Source organism: Dipteris shenzhenensis, chromosome 17 (genome assembly GCF_047967505.1).
Source record: "Dipteris shenzhenensis isolate YYH24624 ecotype China chromosome 17, Dip_SZ_1.0, whole genome shotgun sequence".
Taxonomy (NCBI): Eukaryota; Viridiplantae; Streptophyta; class Polypodiopsida; order Gleicheniales; family Dipteridaceae; genus Dipteris; species Dipteris shenzhenensis.
This window is the reverse complement of record NC_141612.1, coordinates 27378626-27403146: the sequence shown is the minus strand read 5'-3', so window position 1 is coordinate 27403146 and position 24521 is coordinate 27378626. Positions and strand designations below refer to the sequence as shown.

The following is a 24521-nucleotide window of genomic DNA, read 5'->3' as shown; positions in this document are numbered from 1 at the left end:
GCATTACATGCGTTTCCTTATGTTCACGTATGTGACCAAGCCTTCAGCCATAGATATCTAGTGAGGGTAGTGGATATAATTGGGTTGTATAGGCGATGGTTGTGTAGAAATCTCATTGTGTTTCAAAAGTAACTATGGAGGGACTTTGTCGGAGGTTCCTTACGTGTCTTCCGTAAGCATTGGCACAAATATTTTCCTCGACCAGTTTCGACCAATTCGGAATAAGCACATAACCACTAGTAAAGGAGTATTAAAGGTCTCACGTGGGCTAGCTACTGAGAAAGTGGGTTAAAGACTTCTAAGAGCCATGGACTGGCTAATCAAAGGGCAAGACGTACATGGGTCGTGGGAGCCCTTTCCTGGGAAGAAAGTGCGATCGAAGGGCATGAGGGAGGGGCCTAGAATTGCTATCAGACCGCCCTTGAATTGCGCTTCGACACAGCCACATCAGCACCGTGTTGCCACTATATGGCCACTATTTGATCACCAACGCGTCACACTTGGCCACTACAGCGTGGCACCGCATGGAGCAGGCGCAGCTAGTGTAGGTGAAAACGGGCGAGCCACTTGGCGGGTGGAGATTCATCCTCAACCGAGATTTTTACGTGGAGCTAGGAAAACGCATGACACACCATCCAAGAAATGAATAGTTGGAAGCTCATGTGGGTGCTTTGAAAGTTTTGCTTTGGCTTTTGAACATGGCTCGGGCTATGTTGTCTCCCTACTCCAATGCCTGGACGGTCTCGCCTGCCTCTACTCCTTCTCGCTTTATCACTTGCATTCGTGCGGACTCCTTTCCTCCCTCGAGAACCCAGGTTTTGCCTCAATTCGCTTGTCATTTAGAGCTCCCATTTTCAGCTGAACTTAAAATTTCATATAATCAGACCGCCAGTAGCAGTAGCAGCCTCTCTTGATTAGCCAACATGCTCTCCAGAGTCCCATATTTGAGTACTGTAATTAGTACCTTAATGCACTTTGTTTCGGTCAGCATCTCTGATTGCACCGAGGGAACTCTTGACTTGCTCGTACATTCGAGACTGTTTAATTGTCATAACTCCGAAGTTGTGCCATATATGGGTTGGCGCCCTTGAAAACACAACTGCTTTTTCGAAGAAAAGAACAGAAAACACATGCATAGAAACAGTATCCATTAAGTTTTTGGCAAATCTAAGGAAAGTGCAAGAGCCCAATGGGTGGCATTGCTTTTTTCGGGATTTAAAGCAATGTTTTGGGGATGTCAGCTACAAGCTGTAGCCGTTCGAATGAAAACTTGGTTTAATTTGAGGATACGTTCTATTGGGACGTTGTCACAATCATATAGATATTTCGAAACTGTAGGACGTATATGTCTGTCATGCATCACATCCGATGTTGCTCTCCTCTTTCCAAGTTGTTGCTAGTCTAATAGGCTAATCCTGCAAGTTGTTATGACCTTTAAAGGGATCTTGCATGTTCGACCAAATGTTTCAAATTGCCTTTCAAAACCACCTTAAAAACATAGGCCAAGTCTTGAGTCTTCCAGGTTTTCAGCTCAATGGGGTGTTTCTTGCAGGCTTTTGTGCATTTGTCATGACATAGTATGCTTCTTGAATTTGATTTCTTTTTATAATCCTTACGCCGAGAGTAAAGTCTTAGTTGTTGAGTCTGGATCCTCAAATCCAACTCAATTATACTTGGACCACAAGCGGGTTCGGTCCAACTGAACTTGGTCATCAGAGAATCACAAGTGTCTCTCCGAGCGCTTAAATCCAGGATTTCTTAAGTGCTGGTGCAAAGCGGTCATATGATACACGCTTTGAGGTGTGAGCTTGCATTTGGAATTGCGGACTAATATATTCGTATCTCATTTAAGGTGTTAACTCTGACTGGGGTGAGACCTCGCACTACCAAGTTTTAAAAGGCTCTGCTATGCATCTCTAGGTCTATGATGCCAAGTCCTGCCTAAGACAAGATCACCATCTACTAGGTGACCCTGGCTCTAGTATTTCTATGCCATCTGATTGTGCAGACAAGAAGTTGCACACCAAGCTCTTGAGCTGACCCATGCAACCACTGTGAAAACACCAGGCACAAGGCTACGTACCAGGCTGTGGCCAAGAGGACCCAGTTGGCCACGAGGGCCCTCCTCGCAAGGGAGAGTTTGGCCGAGCTCTAATATTAAAACTTACGTCACACACTCTCAGTATCTCACTGTCTAACCTCATGGGATCCAATGGAATCCAAGAGTGCCCTTGCAATCCAGGATATCCTGAACCTCCTTAGTCATTGTGAGGAAGTTGACTTAACCCAAATGCCATACAATACAACTCAAGGGCTCCCTCAATTCTTTTAGACTCTCTTTGTACTCAAGGGCTCCCTGAATTCTTATAGACTCTCTGATGTGCCCAACCAAAAAGAGTGTCGTGCTGTTTGCAAATTTTTGAGTCCAGTAGCTGCTCCCACTACCGGGAGTCGTATCCCAGTGAGGTCCGTTGTTGGGAGCGAAGAAAATATCCCAAAGCCTCTTCCACAAAAAGAAAGAGAAAAGGAGCGAGGGGCCGGTCTTGTCGTATAGATCAGGAAAGGAAAAAGGCCTCTCCCATGTAATCCCTAATAAGCATTTGGTTGGCGCTTCTTGTATACAGGGCCGAGACCCCCCGAAACCATCTGTTCGAAAACCTCATCCTCCGAATGGCACCCTCCAGAAAAGGCCAATCTACCCTATTAGAAGCCTTCTTGAAATTTAAGAGGACATCCTGGGCTAATCAAATGTCTTCCAAAAGGTAAAGATGTTGTCCAAGATACTCGTCCTTTGACAAACCTGTATGTGTCGTGATGATGTCAGCAAGATGGGACTTCAGCCAGAGACTCGAGGTCTTGTCTAAGATCTTGTATGCGGTATCTAGCAGGGTGATCAAGGGTCATGTCGAATGTTTATCGATCGCTCCTTTCGGGATCGGACGAATCTACCCCTACTAGAGGATTGGGGAATTGAGCCCGTGTCATAGATCTCTTGGAAGGCCAGTCGAAGGGGTCTATGTATCCATTCCAGAAGCACGTAAAGAAAATGGTGTCACCCGTCCTCACCAGGGCACTTCTATTGAGGGAGCGAGTCGGAGTCCAAAGGTCTCCAACCAGATCAAGAGGTCTTGTCTAAGATCTTCAGCCAGAGACTCGAGGTCTTGTCTAAGATCTTGTATGCGGTATCTAGCAGGGTGATCAAGGGTCATGTCAAATGTTTATCGATCGCTCCTTTCGGGATCGGACGAATCTACCCCTACTAGAGGATTGGGGAATTGAGCCCGTGTCAAAGATCTCTTGGAAGGCCAGTCGAAGGGGTCTATGTATGCATTCCAGAAGCACGTAAAGAAAACGGTGTCACCTGTCCTCACCAGGGCACTTCTATTGAGGGAGCGAGTCGGAGTCCAAAGGTCTCCAACTAGATCAAGAGGTATATGTATGCATTACCAGAAGCACCTTAAGAGAGACAATGCCAACCCATTCTCGCCAGGGCACTTTTGCACGGAGGGAGGGCCTTGAGGGAGAGTAAGCTCCTCTATTGGAGCATGGCCAGACTCTCTTTGGCAAGAAGAGCATGGTGGTGAACCAGGTCCTTTTGGCGATGGCTTGGAACATGGCCTTTAACTAGTACTTTCATAGGGGGCAGGGGCTAGTTTAGGCACTTGGTGCACGATTTCTTGTGAGTAGGGTTGGACTTACATAGAATACGTGGGGCTGGGTCCCTTGCAAGACAATGCACTATTCTATCTCGAAAAGAGGGAGGCCTAGGTATCATCGATTGAGAGATGGAGAGTAGAGCCATGTTGGAGAAGCTAAGTGTTGTGGGTTTCTATGCATTCGTGGGTTTGCAGGTATTGTATGTTGTGACTTTTGTGTTGGTGTGCATATGGGTATACTAGTGTGCTTCTTGTTTGTGTTTATGTTTGATTTTGGGTTCGAGTTTTGTGGCCGTGAGTGTTATCTGTTGGGTCTAGCCACTGTCCCATTGAGTTAAGTAACATTACGTGACTATGTTTGACTTATTTCAAGGTAGCCTACTTGCATGCCTATTTATGCATTTAGATAGGCAACATACGATGTGAACTTTCTCTCCTTGGAAGCAATAGTCTCTTTGATGGATTTTCACATAGGCCCTTATCATAGGGAAGGGTTCGCTATTGCTACGAAGCTTGATGAGAGTGTGGCGCATCTCTTAGGCAGCCTCATTCGAGCCAGCCTCTAGGGTACCTTTGATCTAGCACCCAGACGTCTGAGATAAGGAGGGTCATATGTTGGGGGCTTGGAGCCGGCTTCCCAGTAGCCTGAAGAAAGGTTAATTGTGCTGAGAGGAGCCAGCAACAGGATGCATGGCGAGAGGGGCTTGATATGACCCCAGATGCCACCGACCCTTTGTGTTGGTGTGGGCAGTTTTGTAGTACAGGAGTTCCTCTTAGAGTCTTCTTGTTGCAACAAGACCATGGCAAGCCCTATTTGTTCTTCTTCACATTGGCTCAAGTGGGTTACTATAGATGGATCAGAGCGCAGGGACTGTAACTAGAGTCAAAGTTTAGAGGGTACTCCAGATGGAGTAAGGGTCAAGTGGGTTACTCAAGGTGGAGCTAGAGCGCAAGGATAGAGACTCGTTGGATGAAGGGTCTTAGACTTAGTGAGTGGCAGAGGATGTGAGTAGTTGGCTTGATGGGGTGGAGCGACCCCAAACCTTTACATATGGGTAGGATCACCCTAAGTGGTGCCTTTGGTTATGGAAAGGCAGACCCTTGCACAAGGTGCCTCACATTGGCTTAGTGGGATCAGCCATTTGACATATGCACCATTGGGGCAGTCCTGGAGCAACATGGTCACCCCATTGCGTTCAAGGGATGCAAGCTGATCCCAGTGGAGACGAGCTATTCAGTTAATGATACAAGGCTGTTGGCAGTGATCCATGCCTTAAAAACATGGAATCATTTTTTGTATGGACATGAATTTACAGCTGCCTGGGTTTGACTGAGAGGTTTGATGGAGCTGGACTTTTCAGCAATTTGGGGGTATGAATGATTATCTGCCCGGTGCTGAAAATGTGGTTGCTGATGCTCTGAGTCCACAAGGCGTGGTAACCTCCATGGCCATAATCCAAGAGTCTTCGATTACAGCCATGCAAAAATGGTACCATACGGTTTCAGATTTTCAGGTCATTGGTACAAGGTTATGTTGCATAACCAGCCCAGTGATTATACCATTCATGATGGTTGGTTACTTTTTCAGGGACACCTTTATGTGCTATCCGATGTTCACGCTGCCATACTTCATGACATGTGTGATTCAGTTGTTGGCAGACATCGGGGTATTCTTGACTGCAGATTTTTCTGGCGTCATTTATGCAGCAATGCCCACAAGCATCTTTTCCACTGCCAGGTGGCTAGAAGTGAAGGTCTCTCATGGGACTTCTTCAGCCACCTGAGGCCATTCGAATAGATAAGCATGGATTTTGCTGCCAACCTTCCATGCGCCATTGATTAGGGAACACCACGTGCTTGGCCATCGTGGATAGGTTCAGCAAAGTTGTCATGCTTATTTCATGAAAAGGTGCCATTGACGCACAAGATACAGCCAGGCTATTTATCTGGTGGTGTCCTCCTATGTGTGGCATGCCTCAGGCCATTGTTTCTGTTTGGGACTCCAAATTCAGTAGTCAATTGTGGAGGGCGCTTTTAAACAAGTTTGGCACAAACTAGCGACAACCAGTTGGTCTTCAATGTTCTGAAGTGTTATGTTGCACATTCATAGACCCTAATATTGTGATGCAGCAACTGATGTGATTATACTTTATGTACCTTTATTAATCATATGAGTTCATCTTTATAAGCTAATTTCTTGTGTTGAATCTTTTTGTTAAATATTGTGATGCAGCAGCTGATATGATTATTGTTTTGATTCTTATTACAGACGATAATGGAAACTTTGTCTTCTGGTAGTGAAGTGGGTGGGGCAGGTGGAGCCTCTTCTTATGCTGCTCTGAAGCGAGCTGACATGCAGTGGTTACAGATGCGGACTGCAAAGCTAGGTATGACTCTTTTGTTAGGAAAGTTGACTTCCAAGTCAGTATCTTGTCTATACTACAAAAAACAAATAGTATCTTTTCCTTGGCATCTCATTTCATGGTTATCGTGCATGCCTGCACTTAAAGCGATGTATAAAGAGGTCTGAAGCTGCAACTTTGATGCTCCATTGTACCCTTTCTAGCAACTAGTTTTTTATTTTTAAAATAAAGAGCCACAAGTGAGGAGATTAACAGGAGTGAAGCATCCTGTAGAGAGATTGACCTACAATAGTTACATGTGTATGCACTATGCATATATGACGTGCAGGGTAAGCATGTGGGGCCAACTAGTTTTGGGGAAGCTTTTCTTTTACTGACTTTGCATCAAGTCCTGCTCTCATCTAGAACATGCACAAGGAATTGAGGACTGAAATACCTTCAGATGTTGATGGAAGGCTTTTACTAGTAGGCTATATGTGGAGTCTTCACTTTTACTGCCTTTGCATAATTTGATTGACTAAATACCCAGGAGGGTATATTGCTTCCACTGAGAAGATGTTGGAAAGACCTTTGTCTTTCAGTAGATTTTTCCATCTACTATAACCCTATCCTTTCGCCTTGGAACATTATTTTGATCAAGAGTCTAAATCATCGTGTGTTGGCATATGATCCCTTGAGATCTGAAATACTTGTCAAACTCCATGGAGGTGAGTGCAGCCATCTGCCAGTCATGTTTCTTGTGTAATGCTCAACCATGTCCAGTCATTGTTTGTTGAATGCCTTCCATGTATTTTTCACATTTCAAGATGTAGATCAATATCTTTCTGCTATAATGAACAATGAAAAGGGAAGCAGGTGAGCCCCATTAGGCTCAAGAAGGGAAGCAGGACAGTAGAGGGAGGGTATCAAAGGGGGGGGGCAGGTTGAGAGCCTCAGATTGCTTTGTTCTATTATCTTTGCAATCATTTTGCAAAGAGCATGAATAAACCACATTATTTGTTGTGAATACCTATGTCAAATCTAGTTAACGCCTCAAAAGGATAGACATTTTGTATTTTAATGTGGTCATATCAGGTGTGTCAATGACATAAACCATGCTCAAAGCTAGAGCGAATGGATGATTTTCTGTGTTGGCCAAGGTTATTTATTATATTACCTTTTGGCAAAATAATTACTTATTTGTTGGATTTAAAAAGAGGCTTTGATTTTGTAGCAACACAAATTCCTAAATCTTGCAAGGTAATTATTTCTAATGCGAAGTGGCAAAATGTATATGTCTTCTAAGCCTACAGAAAGTTGCTCTCCAGAAACTGAATGGTTCAAGAAAATATCATCCTAGTATTACATTATTCAAGCCTATGCAGCCCAAAGAGAATGTCTTTTCAGCTAAGTCTTTGTTTACCTCAGATGTTATCCTCTCGAAAGTTTTTGTTCGTCTAAATGATAATATTCTCTGTCCCTGAATTTGTGAATTGCTATGGTAACTCCAACATTATTTTTTATGCCAAGAACATTTGCTTGTCATATGGATGGCTTCTTTTTCTTGGACTTCAGAGAAAAGGACACTACTGAAGATTGTACCTTTGCTTGAGAAATTTGGTAACTTAGACTTTCTATTCTTGATTTGCAGGAACAGGTCCAGCCCCAAAAGTTGTCAGTAGGGATCCAGGAAGATGCTTGGAGGCCGTTGCAGGGACAAATGTTTTTGATGTAGTGATTTGTGGAGGCACCTTGGGCATTTTTGTGGCTGCGGCTCTTGCCCTGAGAGGTTATAAAGTAGCTGTTGTTGAGAGGGGAAAATTGCAAGGGGTACATCACTGCTTACATTACCTCCCATAAATTCAGCATTGATCAAATACATGAGGGCAATTGCAAAGTTACAGATTGCTTGCATTATTGTCTCTGATTTGAAATCGGATTGATTACAAGATTTTGTGCTTACATTCTCTTTTGTTTCTTTTCCAGCGTGTCCAGGAGTGGAACATATCTAGGAAAGAGCTTGATGAGCTTGTTAAGATTGGGATTTTAACACCTGAAACTATCCAGGACATCATTGCTGCTGAATTCAATCCAGTAAGCATTATATATTTGCAGCAAGCTAGAATTTTTTCTGGGGTCTTGCTGTAGTTTTGGGACAGTATGCCAAACTTCTATATCAAACTGAATCCTAGAGTATACTTTTGAAGGGTACTTCTTTTTGCATTCCGTTGATGGACCTATTTTTGGAGCCCAAGAAATCAATATAAATATGGTGCATGCTGTATATATGACACATAGAAACACCAGTAGGTAGGTGGGATTAGCACTGCTAAGCACAAGTCTAGGCTAGTGTGGATTAGCTCCAGGCATAGGACCTACAAAGTAGTAATAGAGAACCTATTAAAGTTTTGAACTTTCTTTTGTAAATAGTCATGATTTTCCTAATATGATTTTGTGGGGAGACCCTGATTATAGGAAGTGATGATGAGGTGCTCACGGCCACTCACAGATAACTGGCGTACCCACAGACTTTAGTGCTAGCCTTCATCATGGCTGAGTCTGCCCTTCACCTTCGGAGTGCCGACAGAAACTCAGTACGAAAACTTTGTATAAATGGATGCTCAAGTATGTGTGGGTGTGTGGATTTGTATGTGTGAGATGTTTTATACTATGGTCTACACCCACTGTTGGGCGCTGATGACGCCAGTGGGGATGCCATAGTAGCTAGTCCCTGCTATGCGTGATGGAGTTTATGGTTTTCAACCTTATGAGTGACTATCATGACATTGAAACTGCACTATGTTGTGTTTTTAGAGGATGAGTTTGGGCATGTTCCTGGACTCATCTAGGTATATACCCAGAGACTTTTGATTGTGGATCTTGGGAAACTGGCAGCTAAGTGCATGTGATGAGGACGATGAAGACTAAGGGAAGCACTAAGAGATGAGCGCACTCTACTAGAGTCTTTATGACAAAGGTAGTGGTTGCATGGCGGTTGGAAGTTTGCATGAAAAGCCAACAGTAAAGGTTGGTTAGCTACATGGTTGAGAGATATCGTGCCACTTTTTGGCACTAGTTTCTAGGCGTTCTTGTGGGCCCGTGTGTGTTATGCAAGAAGAGAGTTAGCGTTGTGTTGTGGCATAAAGTTTCCTGTTCTTGTTTGAGTCTGGCGTTGGGATTACAGAGTTCGTTGTATGGAGTGTCTTGGTGCTACCAAGAGCTTTCTGTAGGTTGCCAGCTGGCTATTGGCTTGCAAGTTGTTGCCGGGTTCATGCAGAGACCTCATGCATTGAGAAGGAGGTGTTTGTAAAGTTTTATGCAGAGTTGAGGAAACAGGTTGTGGAGAAGTGGTGGCAAATTGATATGCAGGATTGACAGGTGTACCGGAGACACTTTCAGAGGTTCTGTGGGCGCCAATTGTCGAGTTTGAGTGAAAGAGAGCTTTCTATCTGATCCTGTGGGAGTTTTCCTACAAGTTTTGCAACTTTCTTTGGAGTTGTGTGATTTTCTGGGTAGATTGTCTTCTTGTTTCAGAGTTTTCGGAATTTGTGGTTCATGAGAGGTTGATGTGTGCACTATTTTCAAGTTGTATATGAAATGTGACTTACCTTTGATGCTATAAAGGTAGTTTCTTGCTGCTCTACCCGTCCTATCACCGTCCTAAATTATGCACTGTGGGTACTAAAGCTGTTATTGTCTACCTGTTTTCTATAACCGCATTTGGGGTCATTTGTGATGATAATATAGTCCTATAGAATATCCAAGGGTGATTACATCGATCCTTGAATCACACTTGGGTTCTTTGTTGGACAAGCTAGCTTTCTGAAGAGTTGTATGCTGTTATTCATGCTTTGAAAGCATGTAGACATTATCTATATTGTCCATAGTTTTATGTTGACCATGATATTCTGAAATATTTTTGTTAACAACCAAATTTGTGTGGCTGCCAAGCTAGGTGGGCAAAGTGCAATAATGGCCCCATAGACGTTATCCTACGTGTATGAGCAAAAGTCTTTTCCTAGTCTAGCCTTTGTGCATATACCTTGTTGTAAGCCTGGCCTTGTTTGGTCCATGCTCCATCATATCTCTTTGTTTACGTTTTTAGTTCCATTTTGCTTAAATAAAATTTTTTGATGGTTTATCAAAAATTTTCAAAGTGTGTGTTTGTGAAGGGTACCGTACTTAATCTGCATGGCATCTTGTGAATCCTATGAGAGTTTCTTCTTAAGTCTATGATTCAATTCTTCCGACAATGCCAATTGTTAAAAATCTTTTGATCTTGTTTCTCTCCTCTCTCGTGCCACTATGGTTTACTGTCATGATTAGCAGAGAAAACGGACAGCTCACATTTTGCTATCGGGTTCCTACGAAGCCTTCTAACTTGCAGATGTCATTCTACTAAGTGCTTGCATAGATAATAGACAACACTCAGATCTGGAAAAAACACAGCAAGATTGGCAGCCAAGGATCATTACCATGCTTCATAAATACCTAGACTGGTCAAGGTTGGAAACAAAAGTACGTTGTAAGCAATCGACTGCACTATTTGTTTTGTTTTCAGAGGATGGAGTTTAGGCATGTTCCTGGATTCATCTAGACATACTCATGTAGGCAATTATCTATGCTGCACTAACTTCAGCACTATTGCTGAACAAACTGAGCAGTGAGCACCCACCTATGTTCCTGGATTCATCTAGACATACTCATATAGGCAACTAACTATGCTGCACTACCTTCAGCCCTATTGCTGAACAAACTGAGCACCCACTTGTGGCCAAGATGGCCCGTATGACTGCTAGTCTTCCTTCACATTCATGTACCTTGAGTAGACTGGCTGTGGTTGTGGACCAAGGGGTCCTTTATATACTGGGGTGAAGGAAATGTCTCCCTTAAACCTGTTTCTGGCTGACTAGGCCTGAAGGGGCCATACTATGCTGACAGGGTGGACCTTCGTCATTTGACTCCCTTGACTAGCCTACAGGCTGATCCCACATGGAAAACCTCCAAACAGGCGATCTGCTAAATATAATGCCAGGCCTATAGGTGACTAGATTTGGCCCCTTTGATAGAGGAATCTAGCGCATTCTAAAGATCTAGTACAAACTGAAACTGAAATTGAAGCTGCAAACAAGAAATATGCTCTGAATGTGAAGCTTGTCTTGTCTAAGCCATGAGATACTTGAGCTTTGTGAGGATCGGAATGTCTTCTCTCTGAAAGCCTGGCTGATGTCCCATTTGGAGCCAAGGTGGTCTTCTAACGTTGTCCTTTACTCCTCCCCTTGGGGTGAGCATGTGAGTATCGTGACGTAGCCTGGTGCTATGATGCTGTACCTCAAATATGACAAAAACTCATTTGTCTCTTGTCTAGCCTTCTATAGGTTTGATGTCCTTGGAGGATGGGCTTGTGGTTTAGTTTCCTGCGGCCTCCACCCAATGTTGGCTCAACACTTGACACACACACTCACACACACACACTTTTTTTTTTGGGGTGAAATCTTATGTTTCTGTGTGGGAAACCCCAAAAAGGGGTAAAAACCCACCAGTAAGTTCAAAGTAAAAATTTACAAGTAAAGCCTCAGAGCAAAAGTCATGAGGCAGCCAAGTAAAAAGTTACAAGATTCAAACTGGAGGAGGATCAAAGACAACATTCTCCAGTTTCAGATTGTTGCTTTCTAAAAATTGATGCAGTGAAGAAACTGCACCATCAATAAAAACCACCTGTTTTTTGCCCTTGTGATTCTTCTTAATATAAGCTGGGAGCCTGAATTTTTGAATCACAAGGTCAAAAACCTGTTGCAACATAGGATGAAAAGACTCCAGAGAAAAAGAGACATTTGTATCCTGAGAAAGAGACTCTGGCATAGTCATCACGGGCAAAGGAACTGGAGCAATGTCTGCACTCTCTGATGAAGGAGCTGCATTGGATAAATTAGGGTTGATCATATCAACTTCACTTCGAGTATCAACCGGAGAAATAGCAAGCACATCATCTTGTATAATGCCCTCATCAAGGGGCACATCCATATCCTGAGGAGAAGGAGGTTGGTGATGCTCAATAGGAGTCCGCCGATCCTGAACTTCCGTAGCAGTAGAAAGATTGGCCTGTGACTTATCTACCTTTCTCCAATAGTGCTTTGGAACAATAAGAGAAGCCTTCTCCAGTGAAGCCATAGCAGAAATTGGAGGAGAAGGGAGAGTAATCTTGACAGCTGAGGAAGGAGCAGGAGGAGTGGTCTTGAAAGCAAATGAGCAATCACGTGCAAAGTGACCAACCTGGTGGCACCGATAACGTGCTGTAGGAGGATCATAGTACACGGGCAGTGCCAAAGCAAATGAATAACAGTCTCTGAAGGAGCCTGACATCTTAAACATGTGGATGGTGCAATGCGACGTTTAGCAAGTGTGACCCCCACTGACAATGTACCTGTCATACATCTCCAAAGAAAAAGTCTTTGTTTCAATGGCATTTTACACTTCCATAACATCCTGAGTTTCTTCTGCCACCATGAGAGGGGCTTCCTTATATGCCACAGAGAATTAGCATATTGCTGAATCCATGGAGCAGGGTGAAGAAGCCTATAGGCTTTGATGGAGGTTAAGGTAGGAAGAGGAACAGGATGAGTGCATGTAGCAGAGGGTTGCAATTGCCAATCCGTAAGCCTGTCGGTGTCAGCCACAGGAGGAACAGGTAGAAAAGGATGTAATAAATTAGCAGTTTTCTTCCTTATAGACCTATGATGCATTCCCAATGCATAGGAAGCAGTGGCCTGAGGAAAAGATAAGACATATCCCTGATCATCTACCACATCATGTATGTATCTAATGCCCAATTTCATGAGATTGTAGGCCCGAAGAGGTTCCTGTAAGGCGAGCGGAATTGCAAAAATGGCACTCCAATCAATACTTTCTTTCCTCATTGAGTTTGTCCCCAAGCAATTATCAGGAGCCCATTTGACCTTAGAAAGTACTTGTTTCTAGTCAAGTATTAGAGCAGTACAGAAAGGACAGCGAGGTATCTTTCCTACAAATCTGCCAATGACAACCTCCCAATGATCAGTAGTCCAATGACCATAAGCACAAGTCCTCATGTTGACACACATGGATGCTAGCATACAAGTCCATGGCTGTTGTTGGCAGAAAAAAGTATGTAGCATAGTCGCCTTCCTTGCAAGCACATGATATCTTATATTGAGGACATTAAGTCCACCATGCATCCTAGGAGAGCACACCATTTCCATCTTCATCAGTCTCAATGCTTTGACATCAGTTTTTGTCCTCCATAACATATCCATAGCTTGAGACATAAAGACTGAAATATCCCTGGAGGACCAATGTATCAAAGGCAAATAGAAGTGGACATAGGACATTACAATGGACTGTACTATTCTGAGCATGACATGAAGAGGCCAAGTAGAAATCTTCCAGTATTCCAGTTTATGTTGAAGTGTTTGGAAGATCCATTTTAGCTGCTGCTTCTTGGTGATATGCCATCCTATGGGATATCCCAAATGCCTGACTACATCTTTGGAATGCACCACCTGACCTAGCCAAAGAATAGAATGCCAATCACATTGTTTCAGGGGAAGTAATTTAGATTTGTCAAAATTGGCATGCAATCCTGCAGCCAAACCATACAATGAAAGAGTGGTCATAAGGATGTGAACTTCCGGAGAGAATTCTATGGCATAAAGAAGGAATCATCAGCATATGCTTGTGCCAAAAAAATGCAGCCCCAGGGATTTTAAGACCAGTCATCTGTCCTGTGTTTGTAAGATGATCAAGATGCATCAAAAGGGGATGAGTCGCAATGGCATAGAAGAGAGCTTACAAATTGCCTTACTGTTTCCTCGATGGCCATGAAAATCTACCGTACACACTACTATCCTACTAAGAGGGCAGCCCTGTCTAACTGATCGACCCAATGTCCATGACTAAGACAGATGACCCCCAAGAATGCACTGAGAAGTAGAGCCAGAATAAAGCCAGTAAACTGCATTTGCTATCTTGGGACCAAAGCCTAACTTTGTCTCGATTTGAGGGATAAAATCCCATTGAACAGTATCAAATGCCTTAGCAATATCCACCTGCAATATAAGGACATCTTGATGCGAGTACTTAGCATATTCAATTGCAGTCAAGGCATTGGAAATATTATCATGGATTTGTCATTGCGGCACAAATCCATACTGATGAGGATGAAGTCCCGCATTTAGTATCCTGTGAAGCCTATGCACAATCATTTTGGTAATGAGTTTGTAAACTACAGGCATCAAAGTAATAGGCCTCCAATCTGACATATGGTCACACAGATGTTTTTTGGGCACAAGTTTGACTATGCCATGCTTCCAAGAGTGCGGTAACTGATTTTCTTGCCAGGCAACATTGATCATTTGCAAGAGGACATCTTTCAAATCATCCCAAAAAGAAATATAAAATTCCACCGTAAGGCCATCCCAGCCAGGGGACTTGTATTTGCTGAGGTGGAACAATGCATTATCAAGTTCTGTGTCAGTAAAAGGTCTCTCCAAGGTAAGAGCATCATGCATTTCCACTATTTCAGAAACATATCGGAGAAATTCAGTCCTTGCATCAGTCATTTGATTTGATGGGGAACCATGAGCAGAGAACAATTTCTAGAAATAATTTTGGCATTCATCTTGGAGATCAGAGAAAGAGTGCGTCCAAGAGCCATCTAGCTTCCTTACCCTTAGACATGAGTTTTTCTTTCGAATAGCATGCAGGCCCTGGAAAAAGGCTTTTGATGAGCAGCCCTTATCCATGAGGGGCTTCATTCTTGCCCTAATCTGCCATTTGTGCAATTTGCTCTGATCATTAACAGTTAATTTAATCTGAGCATGTGAAAGGGAATCATTTTCTGATTCAGAGAGGCCTTAAATGTGAAAATTCAGTCAATTGTTGTGGTGTTCTTTTTGCCCATTTAACCTCATGCCTCCATTTAGTCATATGCCAGTTTCCATACTCCCTAATGACATTCTGTATACGAGAGACAAAACTGTCCCAAGCATAATCCATGTCCTCCTGGGCATGCAAAGGCAAGGGATGAATTGCAAGTCTGATCATTTGCTGGAAATAGTGATGTTGGAAATAAGCCTGATTAACATGCAATAATCTACTGGAAAGGGGTGGCAAGTCATCCAGTGGTATACCAAGATGCAAATTCATCCATAATGGGGCATGATCTGACAAGCCCAATGAGAAATCTATAAGGAGATGAGGGCTAAAATCTGCATATTGTTGTGGGTAAAACAAATACCATCTGTCAAGCCTTGCCCAGTATGTAGTAAGTGCATTATGATGAAAAGTATATCCAGGCACTGACCCTTGGAGAAGCAGCCATAAATCTTCAGCCTGCACAGAAAGAAGCATGCTATCCCATTTCTGCCTTTCCAATGATAGCATATGAGATCTTGAAGTGGTGTTATCTCTTGGCAGAGGGGAATTATTAAAATCTCCACAGATGAATGCATTATATCTCCATGGATATTTGCTTAAAGAATCCCATAAAGAAGCCCTCATGGCAGAGGTCTGGGAGGCATAGACTGATGCAAACTCAAGAATATCACCATTGACATTACATTGTATGACCATCCATCTGCCACTGCTGTCATTGAAGGCTAACTGAGGCTCCAGCTCATGTCTAACCAGTATGCATACACCTGAGTAGGTAGTGGTACCAGCATAATATATATAATAACCGCCAAAATAATCATGATGACCAGCCTTGGAGTGTTGATTATGCTCTTGTAAACAAACAATATCTGGCTGCATTTTATGTACATAATTCCATAAAAGCCTCCACTTTGAGACATTGCAAAGGCTCTGTACATTGTATGTAAAGCACTTAATTGTATGATGCATGAAGGAGGTATATACAGTAAGTATAAGAATAAAACGAGACATCAGAGAGGCAAAGCCTCTGCCTGCATGGGCTGCATTCCTTCATGATCCATGAAAGACATAGCATTCTCCCCTTCTTCAGAATCACATATGGGGATGCCCTTCTTCGACCCCCACCCAATTTTGAAGGACAGGAGTTGAAGTAGAAGCCTGTCCTGGTGAGGGAGAAGAAGCATCCCATTGACGAGATTGAAAGGGGCGTTGCTTCAACACAACCACCTTCTTAGGCTGTTGAAAACCATCCCGATCAGTTCCCGCAGATTCCTTCATCGTCTCTTTTTCTTTATCTTTTCCTTTTCCAGCAAGTGACTGCACCTGATTGATTGGTTTGGCATTCTTTGCTCCATTTCTATTTGCTGTCTTGGCTTGCAAATTCTCATTCTTTTCCCGTGTACACACACACTATTTTTTTTAAAGTAAAATCCAGTGCTGTGTATTTTTTAAAGTAAATTCTCATTCTTTTCCCGTGTACACACACACTATTTTTTTTAAAGTAAAATCCAGTGCTGTGTATTTATAATATCAAAACTTTACAAGAGGGAAAGTCTCGAAGATGGAGAGTATTCCACAGATCAGAAGCATAAAAAGAAAAGCTCAATGCAAGATGCATGTATATCACCCTCATGGCAGGCATCATATAAAGATTGCCGCAATGAGGCTCTAAAGGATTCATATGACTTTTGAAACTGACGGCCCAAATATGCCAAATTGTGTTCTTCCCAAATTGTCCAAAGAGCCCAATATCTCACCCATGAGAAAAAGAGTGAGTATTGAGATAAAGACGTCCTAAATCTGCCAAATAACCAAAAAAGTTTCCCAAATATGTGACTCGGGAAACGGAGGCGAAGATGATCTGAAATTTTCCCCAGGAGGTTCCGAGTAGACTGACATTGCCAAAGTAGATGAAGGACAGTCTCTGAAGGAGCGTGACACCGTAGGCAAGTGGGTGAAGCAATGTGACGTTTAGCAAGTGTGATTCCCACTGACAATGTGCCAGTCAAGCATCTCCAAAGAAAGAGTCTTTGTTTCAAAGGCATTTTACACCTCCATATTAGTCGGAGATTCTTCCGCCACCATGAAAGAGGCCGCCTGATATGCCACAGAGTATTAGCATATTGATGAATCCAAGGGGCAGGCTGAAGAAGCTTGTAGACTTTGATGGAGGTCAAAACAGACAGAGGAATGGGACGAGAGCATGTAGCAGTGGGGTACAATTTCCAATCCATAAGCCTGTCTGTGTCAGCCACAGGGGGAATAGGAAGGAAAGGATGCAAGAGATCAGCAATTCTCTTCCATATCAACCTGTGGTGCATTCCCAATGCATAAGTGGCAGAGGCCTGAGGAAAAGATAAAATATGGCCATGATCATCTACCACGTCATTGATGTATCTGATTCCCAATTTCATAAGATTATATGCCCTAACCGGTTCCTGTAAAGCAAGTGGAGTGTCAAAGATTGCACTTCAATGAATACTTTCTTTCCGCATTGAGTTTGTCCCCGAAAGATTATCAGGAGTCCATTTGACTTTAGAAAGCACTTGTTTCCAGTCCAGTATCAGAGCAGTAGAGAAAGGGCATCTAGGAATCTTTCCTACAAATCTCCCAATGACAACCTCCCAATGATCAGTAGTCCAATGGCCATAAGCATTTGTCCTCATGTTGACACACATGGATGCTATCATACAAGTCCATGGCTGTTTTTGACAGAAAAAGGTATTGAGCATAGTCGCCTTCCTTGCAAGTACATGATATCTGATATTTAGAACATTAAGTCCTCCATGCATCTTAGGGGAGCACACCATTTCCATCTTCAGCAGTCTCAATGCTTTCACAGCAGTTTTTGTCTTCCATAACAGCTCCATCGCTTGAGACATAAAAGCTGAGATATCTCTAGAGGACCAATGTAGTAAAGGCAAGAAGAACTGAACATAAGACATTACAATAGACTGGAATATTCTGAGCCTAACATGAAGTGGCCAAGTAGAAATTTTCCAATAGTCCAATTTATTTTGAAGTCTTTGGAAGATCCATTTTAGCTGCTGCTTCCTGGTGATATGCCATCCTATAGGATATCCCAAATGCCTGACAACCTCTTTGGAATGCACTATCTGACCAGGCCAGAGAATAGAATGCCAGTCACATTGTTTCAGTGGAAGCAATTTGGATTTGTCAAAATTGATATGCAATCCCGCTGCTAGTCCATACAATGATAATGTGGCCATAAGCATGCGGACTTCCCGAGGAGAGTTCTGTGGCATAAAAAAGGAATCATCAGCATATGCCTGCGCCAAGAAGGATGCAGCCCCAGGGAAGACGCCTTAAATGTGAAAATTCAGTCAGCTGTTGTGCTGTCCTTTTTGCCCATTTGACCTCATTCCTCCATGTAGCCATGTGCCATTTTCCATAGTCCCTAATAACATTCTGTATACGAGAGACAAAGCTGTCCCAGGCATAATTCATGTCCTCCTGAGCATGCAAAAGCAAGGGATGAATTGCAACTCTGATCATTTGCTGGAAATATTGATGTCGAAAATAAGCCTGATTAACATGCAGTAATCTGCTGGAGAGAGTCGGCAAATCATCTCGTGGCATACCAAATTGCAGATTTAACCATAATGGGGCATGATCTGACAATCCCAATGAGAAATCAATGAGGAGATGAAGGCTGAAATCTGCATATTGTTGTGGAAAGAACAGATACCATCTGTCAAGCCTTGCCCAGTATGTGGTAAATGCATTATGATGGAAAGTATATCCGGGCACTGACCCTTGTAGAAGAAGCCATAAATCTTCAGCCTGCACAGAGAGAAGCATGCTATCCCATTTCTGTCTTTCCGATGAAAGCATATGAGATCGTGAAGTGGTATTATCTCTCAGCAGAGGAGAATTGTTAAAATCTCCACAGATAAATGCATTAGATCTCCATGGATATTTGCTTAAAGATTCCCATAGAGAGGCCCTCATGGCAGAAGTCTGGGAGGCATAGACTGATGCAAGCTCAAGAATGTCTCCATTGACATTACATTGTATGACTATCCATCGGCCACTGCTGTCATTGAATGCTAACTGAGGGTCCAGCTCTGGCCATTATGCATACACCTGAGTAGGTTGTGGTACCGGCATAATATATATCATAGCCAACAAAGTGATCATGATGACCAGCCTTAGAGTGTTGATTATGCTCTTGCAAACAAACAATATCTGGCTGCATTTTATGTACATAATTCCAGAAAAGCCTCCACTTTGAGACATTGCAGAGGCTCTGTACATTGTATGTAAAGCATTTAAGTGTTTGATGCATGAAAGAGATATATACAATAAAGTATAAATATGAAACAAGATCATCAAAGAGGCAATGCCTCTGCCTGCATGGGTTGCAGGCTTTCATGATCCATGAAAGATATGGCATTTTCCCCTTCTTCAGAATCACATATGGGGATACCCTTCTTCAAAACCCCCACCCAATTTTGAAGGACAGGAGCTGAAGTAGAAGCCTGTCCTGGTAAGGGAGAAGAAGCATCCCATTGCCGAGATTGAAAGGGGCGTGGCTTCAATACAATCACCTTCTTTGGCTGTTGAAAACCATCCCGATCTGTCCCCACAGATTCCTTCATCTTCTCCTTTTCTTTTTCTTTCCCTTTTCCAACAAGTGATTGCACCTGATTAACCGGTTTAGCATTCTTTGCTCCATTTCGGGTTGCTGGCTTGACTTGCAAATTCTTATTCTTTTCCCTTGTCTGAGGTGGCAAGGCATTAGGAGGGGGTTGGGCATTCAGAGGCTAGATGCCCAAACTTATGGCAGGCAAAGCAAGTGCCTGCAAATACACCCCATTTCAAGTCAAAAAACTTTTTCCCCAATTGCACACCCTCAACTTCCACTGCAATGGAAGGAGGGGTAGGTATGTCAGTGTCCTAGAGGATGCAGAATCTGTTACGATTTCCCATGGGGCGTGGAGGGCAAATGACCTGTCCCAAAGAAGCGGCCAGACCAGGCAATTCTTCATGCATATAGTCCGGGAAGTTAACAACCTCCACCCATACAGGACAATGATGGCGTATAAGACTTTGGTAATCCTTGTTTGGGGACCAAGGCATGGCATGTACCATCTGCTTCCCATAAAAGAGGGGAGAAAGCTCAAGGAGCTTTTGCTTGCACAAAGCATCAGATAAATGCACCTCATAAAAGCCTCTGGAGGCAAAATATACACCCTCTACAAAGCATCCTCCAAGAATAGACTTGATCCATTGCGCAACATCACTGGCAGCTGGAATTCTTCCTGGAAAGAAAATAATTACCGCGGTTTGAGATAGCTTCCTGAGAGGATTCACAAGGGAGGGCAATTTCAATTTGTATGTGACCTCTGGAACTGGTTTGCCCCATTCTTGTCGTGACTGCTGAAAGTCATCCTTGAGTGTATCAAACACATATTGAGCTTCCAGAGTGAGCTCATCATCCTGAGATGCAGGCAGAGAAGGACGACGCTTGGCATCTGCAGGTCGATCTTTTCTAGCATATGTACAGACATCAGAACCTGAAGCCATGATTGAGGGATGGCAAAGCAAACAAGAAATGGAGAAAAGACAAAGCACCGGGAGAAGGTGCAGAAAAGTACGGCAGAGGCTGTACGGGGAAGCTGTACGGAAGGCCTATACAGGTAGGCTGTACGAAAACTGTACGGAGAGCACTGTACGGAAAACTTCACGAAGAGCACCGTACGGAAATAAACTGTACGGAAAAGTTGTACGGGATTCTGTACGGAGGATCGTACAACTGCGATTCTGTACGGACAAGAAGGGCTGACAAAGATGTACAAGATTGTACGAAAAGAGGCGGGGAGGTACGGAAAAGCTGAAAACCCTGACGATGTCAAGTCGTACGGAAAGGCGGATGGGGAAGGTAGCAACGTAACGGAGGGACGACGAGGCTTACAGTCCTGCACAGCAGGAGCGTTCGTACGGCGATCGTACGGACGTACGGACGGGGGGAGAAGACCTAAGGGGGTCGGGTGCCTGCACTCACCGTCGCTCACTCATCGTCGCTCCTGCTCACACACACACACACACCATAAACACACACACACACACTCACACTCACGCACACACACTCACACACACACACACACACACACACACACACACTTTTTTTTATTAGTGAAAGCCATGATTGTTTATATTACAAGAAAAGCCACCTCAAAGCGAGGAGCTAGAAGTTACATCAGCTGAAAATCTCTGTATATGCTAAATATACATCATGATCGATGTAGTGAGTTTGCAAGCAGTCAAAAAATGATTGCTGCAGAGAACGCTTGAAGAAAGCAAACAAAGAAAATGTTGGATCACCAAAGACTTTACAATTCCTCTTTATCCACAAAGTCCAAAGTGCCCACACACACACACACACACGCACACACACACACTTTTATTTAATAGTAAAATCTTTTATTTCTGTGTGGGAAACCCCATAAAGAGGTTAAAACCCACCAATAAGTACTGAGGAAAAATTTACAAGTAAAGCCTCAAAGCAAAAGTCATGAGGCAACCAAGTAAAAAGTTACAAGATCAAACTGGAGGAGGATCAAACACACCATCCTCCAGTTTAAGATTGTTGCTTCGTAAAAATTAATATAGTGAAGAAACTACACCATCAGTAAAAACCACCTGTTTTTTGCCCTTGTGATTCTTCTTAATATAAGTTGGAAGCCGGAATTTTTGAATCACAAGGTCAAAAACTTGTTGCAACATAGGATGAAAAGACTCCAGAGAAAAAGAAACATCTGCATCCTGAACAGAAAGAGACTCTGGTACAGTCTTCATAGACATAGGAACTAGATCAATATCTGTACTCTCTGAAGGAGCATCTGACGAAAGAGCTGCATTAGATAAATCAGGACTCATCATGTCAGCTTCAGTTGGGATAGCAACCTGAGAGAGAGCATGCGGATCATCCTGTAAAATCCCCTCTGCAAGGGGCACATCCATATCCTAAGGAGAAGGAATCCCCATTTCAATTTATAAAATGCACTTCCCATGTCAACATTGTTCACCGTGACTGAATAAGACTCTGCTGGTGTGGGATTATCAGTATCCTAGAGAATGCAAAATCGATTAGAGTTGCCGTTAGGCCGCGGTGGGCAAACCACTTTGCCTGTTGCAATTTTAGGCAAGAGTGAAGCCATGCATTACGGGAAGTCTACAACTTCAACCCAGACTGGACATCTGTGTCGGATCAAAGCCTGAAAATCCCTTGTGGGAGACCATGGCAAAACGTGCACCATTTGCTGCCCAAAAAAGAGTGGCGAATGTTCCAAAAGCATTTTCCTGTGAATCTCATCTACCATAATGACCTCAAAAAAACCTCTTGTTGCATAGTGTACCTTCCGAACAAACGAGCCAGCCAGTGTGCGGGTCAACCAGTTGCCTACCTCTGCAGCAGGTGGCATCCGACCTGGGAAAAATAAAATAACTGCATTTTTGGCATATTCTTTAACTGGATCCACAATTTCATCCACTTCAACCATGAGACCAACCGATGGAACAGAGTCTTTCCACACTTTCCTTGTGTCTGCAAATCCTTCATGCATGACATCATAAACCAGTTCTGCTTCAACAGAATCATGCATTGGGTCATGCTGACCCTCAGCCTGCTCTTGCTTTTTGCATTGAACCGATCGATCCTTTTGAAAAGTTTTTTCATAAGATTATCCAGCCATGTCTTCTGAAGAAGATGGAACCCAAAAAGGGGGGTACCTGTAAAGTGATAATAGAGAAAAGACAGTCCCAAAAAACAGCCCACAAAGAAGAAGAAAATAGTGTATTTGCAAGGAGAAGAAGGGGAAAGAGAGTTTTAGGGATTTAGAGAGAAGAAAATACAAGTTCTGTACAAGAAAAAGAGAAAAAAAGTTCCAAGATGAACTATATTTCAGAAAAAGAAGGGAGATTCTGGTGATGGAAAGAGTACACAAGACCCAGAACCAAATAGGAGAAAGAAAGAAAGAAAGAAAGAAAGAAAGAGAAGGGGGAAGAGAGAGCCCTCAGAACCAGTGTATAGATGCAGTCGGTGAGCAAAACCCTGCACAAAAGCGACCCAGGAGCAGGGAATCAACTGGCAGCAGCAGCCTGAGCAGGGCGGGACAGGCCGTACAGGTTCGTACACCTGTACGGAGCTATGGCGGGCTGTACGGCAGGTAATTAATGCCCCAAAACACCGTTTTTTGTACTCTGATATGGTGCAGCAGGTAGCTGAGGCAAACAGGCTGGTTTGAAGAGGCTAGGGAGCTGACACACACACACACACACACACATTTTTTGGGTGAAATCTTTGATTGATTATATTTTATGAGTAGCAACCTCAAAACAAGGTGCTACAATTACATCAACTGAAGGTTTCAGTATATGCTAGAAGAACTTCCCAAACGGAACAGATGGGAATCTCGCTTGCAGGCGCTGTCGAAGCATATCAAAAAACTCACGAGAGCACGGACAATGCCAAAACAAGTGAGACACAGTCCCTGAAGAAGCAGAACATCTGTGGCAAAGTGCAGGAGCAATGTGTCGATGAGCTAATAGCTGTCCAGATGGAAACACTCCCAGAAGAACTCGCCAAAAGAAAACCTGTTGCCAAAGCGGTACTTTATAGGCCCAAAGTTGTTGTAATCTTTTCCTCCACCACTTGGCTGGGCGATGCATTCGCCAAACAGAATCACGTCTCTCTGAAACCCAAGGTTGAGGCAAAAGGATTTTATACAATGCAGGTACAGTAATCTTCTTGGACGTGTTGTGCATGTTGGGTAGGACCTTTGAAAAAAATTAGAATGTCATTGAGAAAGACAGACATTGATATACCAATGAGAGGCTTACAAACATCATCCAATTAAAAGTCATGGGTGCTCTGGTGAATCCAAAGGCCATAATCACGAATTTAGCCTTTTTTGTGCGAAAGCCCAATTCAAGAATGTTGGGTTCGTGAATCCGGATCGGGTGTATCCACGCTTCAAATCAAATTTGGAAAACATCCTGGCCCCATTTAGTCATTCCAAGATATAGTCGATTTGAGACATGTTTAACTGTGAGCTTGTTGAGGTAGTAAACCATGCATAACCTAGGAGTGCTGTCCCTCTTTTTGACAAAGAGAATCGGAGCTGGGTTATGGAGAATTGTTTGGTTTGATGTTTTAAAGCTCCTCCTCCATGGCCTTGCTAAGCCAATGGGGGTGCTTGTTGGAATGAGCTCGATTCTTGGATCCTCCAGCCGTACTTGGACTAAGTGTGGAGGTAGGCTGAATGTGAGAAAGATCTCCAAGTATTCCTTCAATAAGGCCTCCTATTCTGGGCTGGAGGCTGTCTAGTTGGGTTGAGGTAGTCAATAGAGCGAGCGAGAAAAAGCAAGTGAGTCCAAAATAGCGAGCGACAATTAGTTGAAGTGGTTGGAAAATCAAGCAAGCAAAGATGTAACATTGTGCCATTTATATTTGACAATCAAAAGATGTAGGGATGATAAAAACTCATCTTTTGAGCCAAAACAATCAAATATTAACATCTTGTAAAAATATAGGGATGTGAAAATGTCCACTTTTGGGCCAAAACAGGGAGCGCATTAAATACAGGGA

General features: G+C 43.2%; 1 protein-coding gene and 1 pseudogene across 3 annotated transcripts in view; one reads left to right on the top strand and one right to left on the bottom strand.

Moving 5' to 3' along the window:
* The first annotated feature begins 629 nt into the window (after positions 1–629).
* Positions 630–24521, top strand: part of LOC147891919 (Lycopene beta/epsilon cyclase protein) — a 121739-nt gene continuing 97847 nt past the window's right edge. For 2 of the 3 annotated variants that reach the window (XM_087388221.1, XM_087388220.1), the window contains exons 1-4: positions 630–815; positions 5926–6043; positions 7650–7828; positions 7985–8092. In XM_087388221.1, coding sequence (XP_087244347.1) covers positions 699–815; positions 5926–6043; positions 7650–7828; positions 7985–8092 — 522 coding nt within the window. In that variant the 5' untranslated portion in view covers positions 630–698. The remainder of the gene's footprint in view (positions 816–5925; positions 6044–7649; positions 7829–7984; positions 8093–24521) is intronic. The other variant, XM_087388222.1, reaches the window with a different exon arrangement.
* LOC147891920 (uncharacterized) lies at positions 11634–13152 on the bottom strand (annotated as a pseudogene).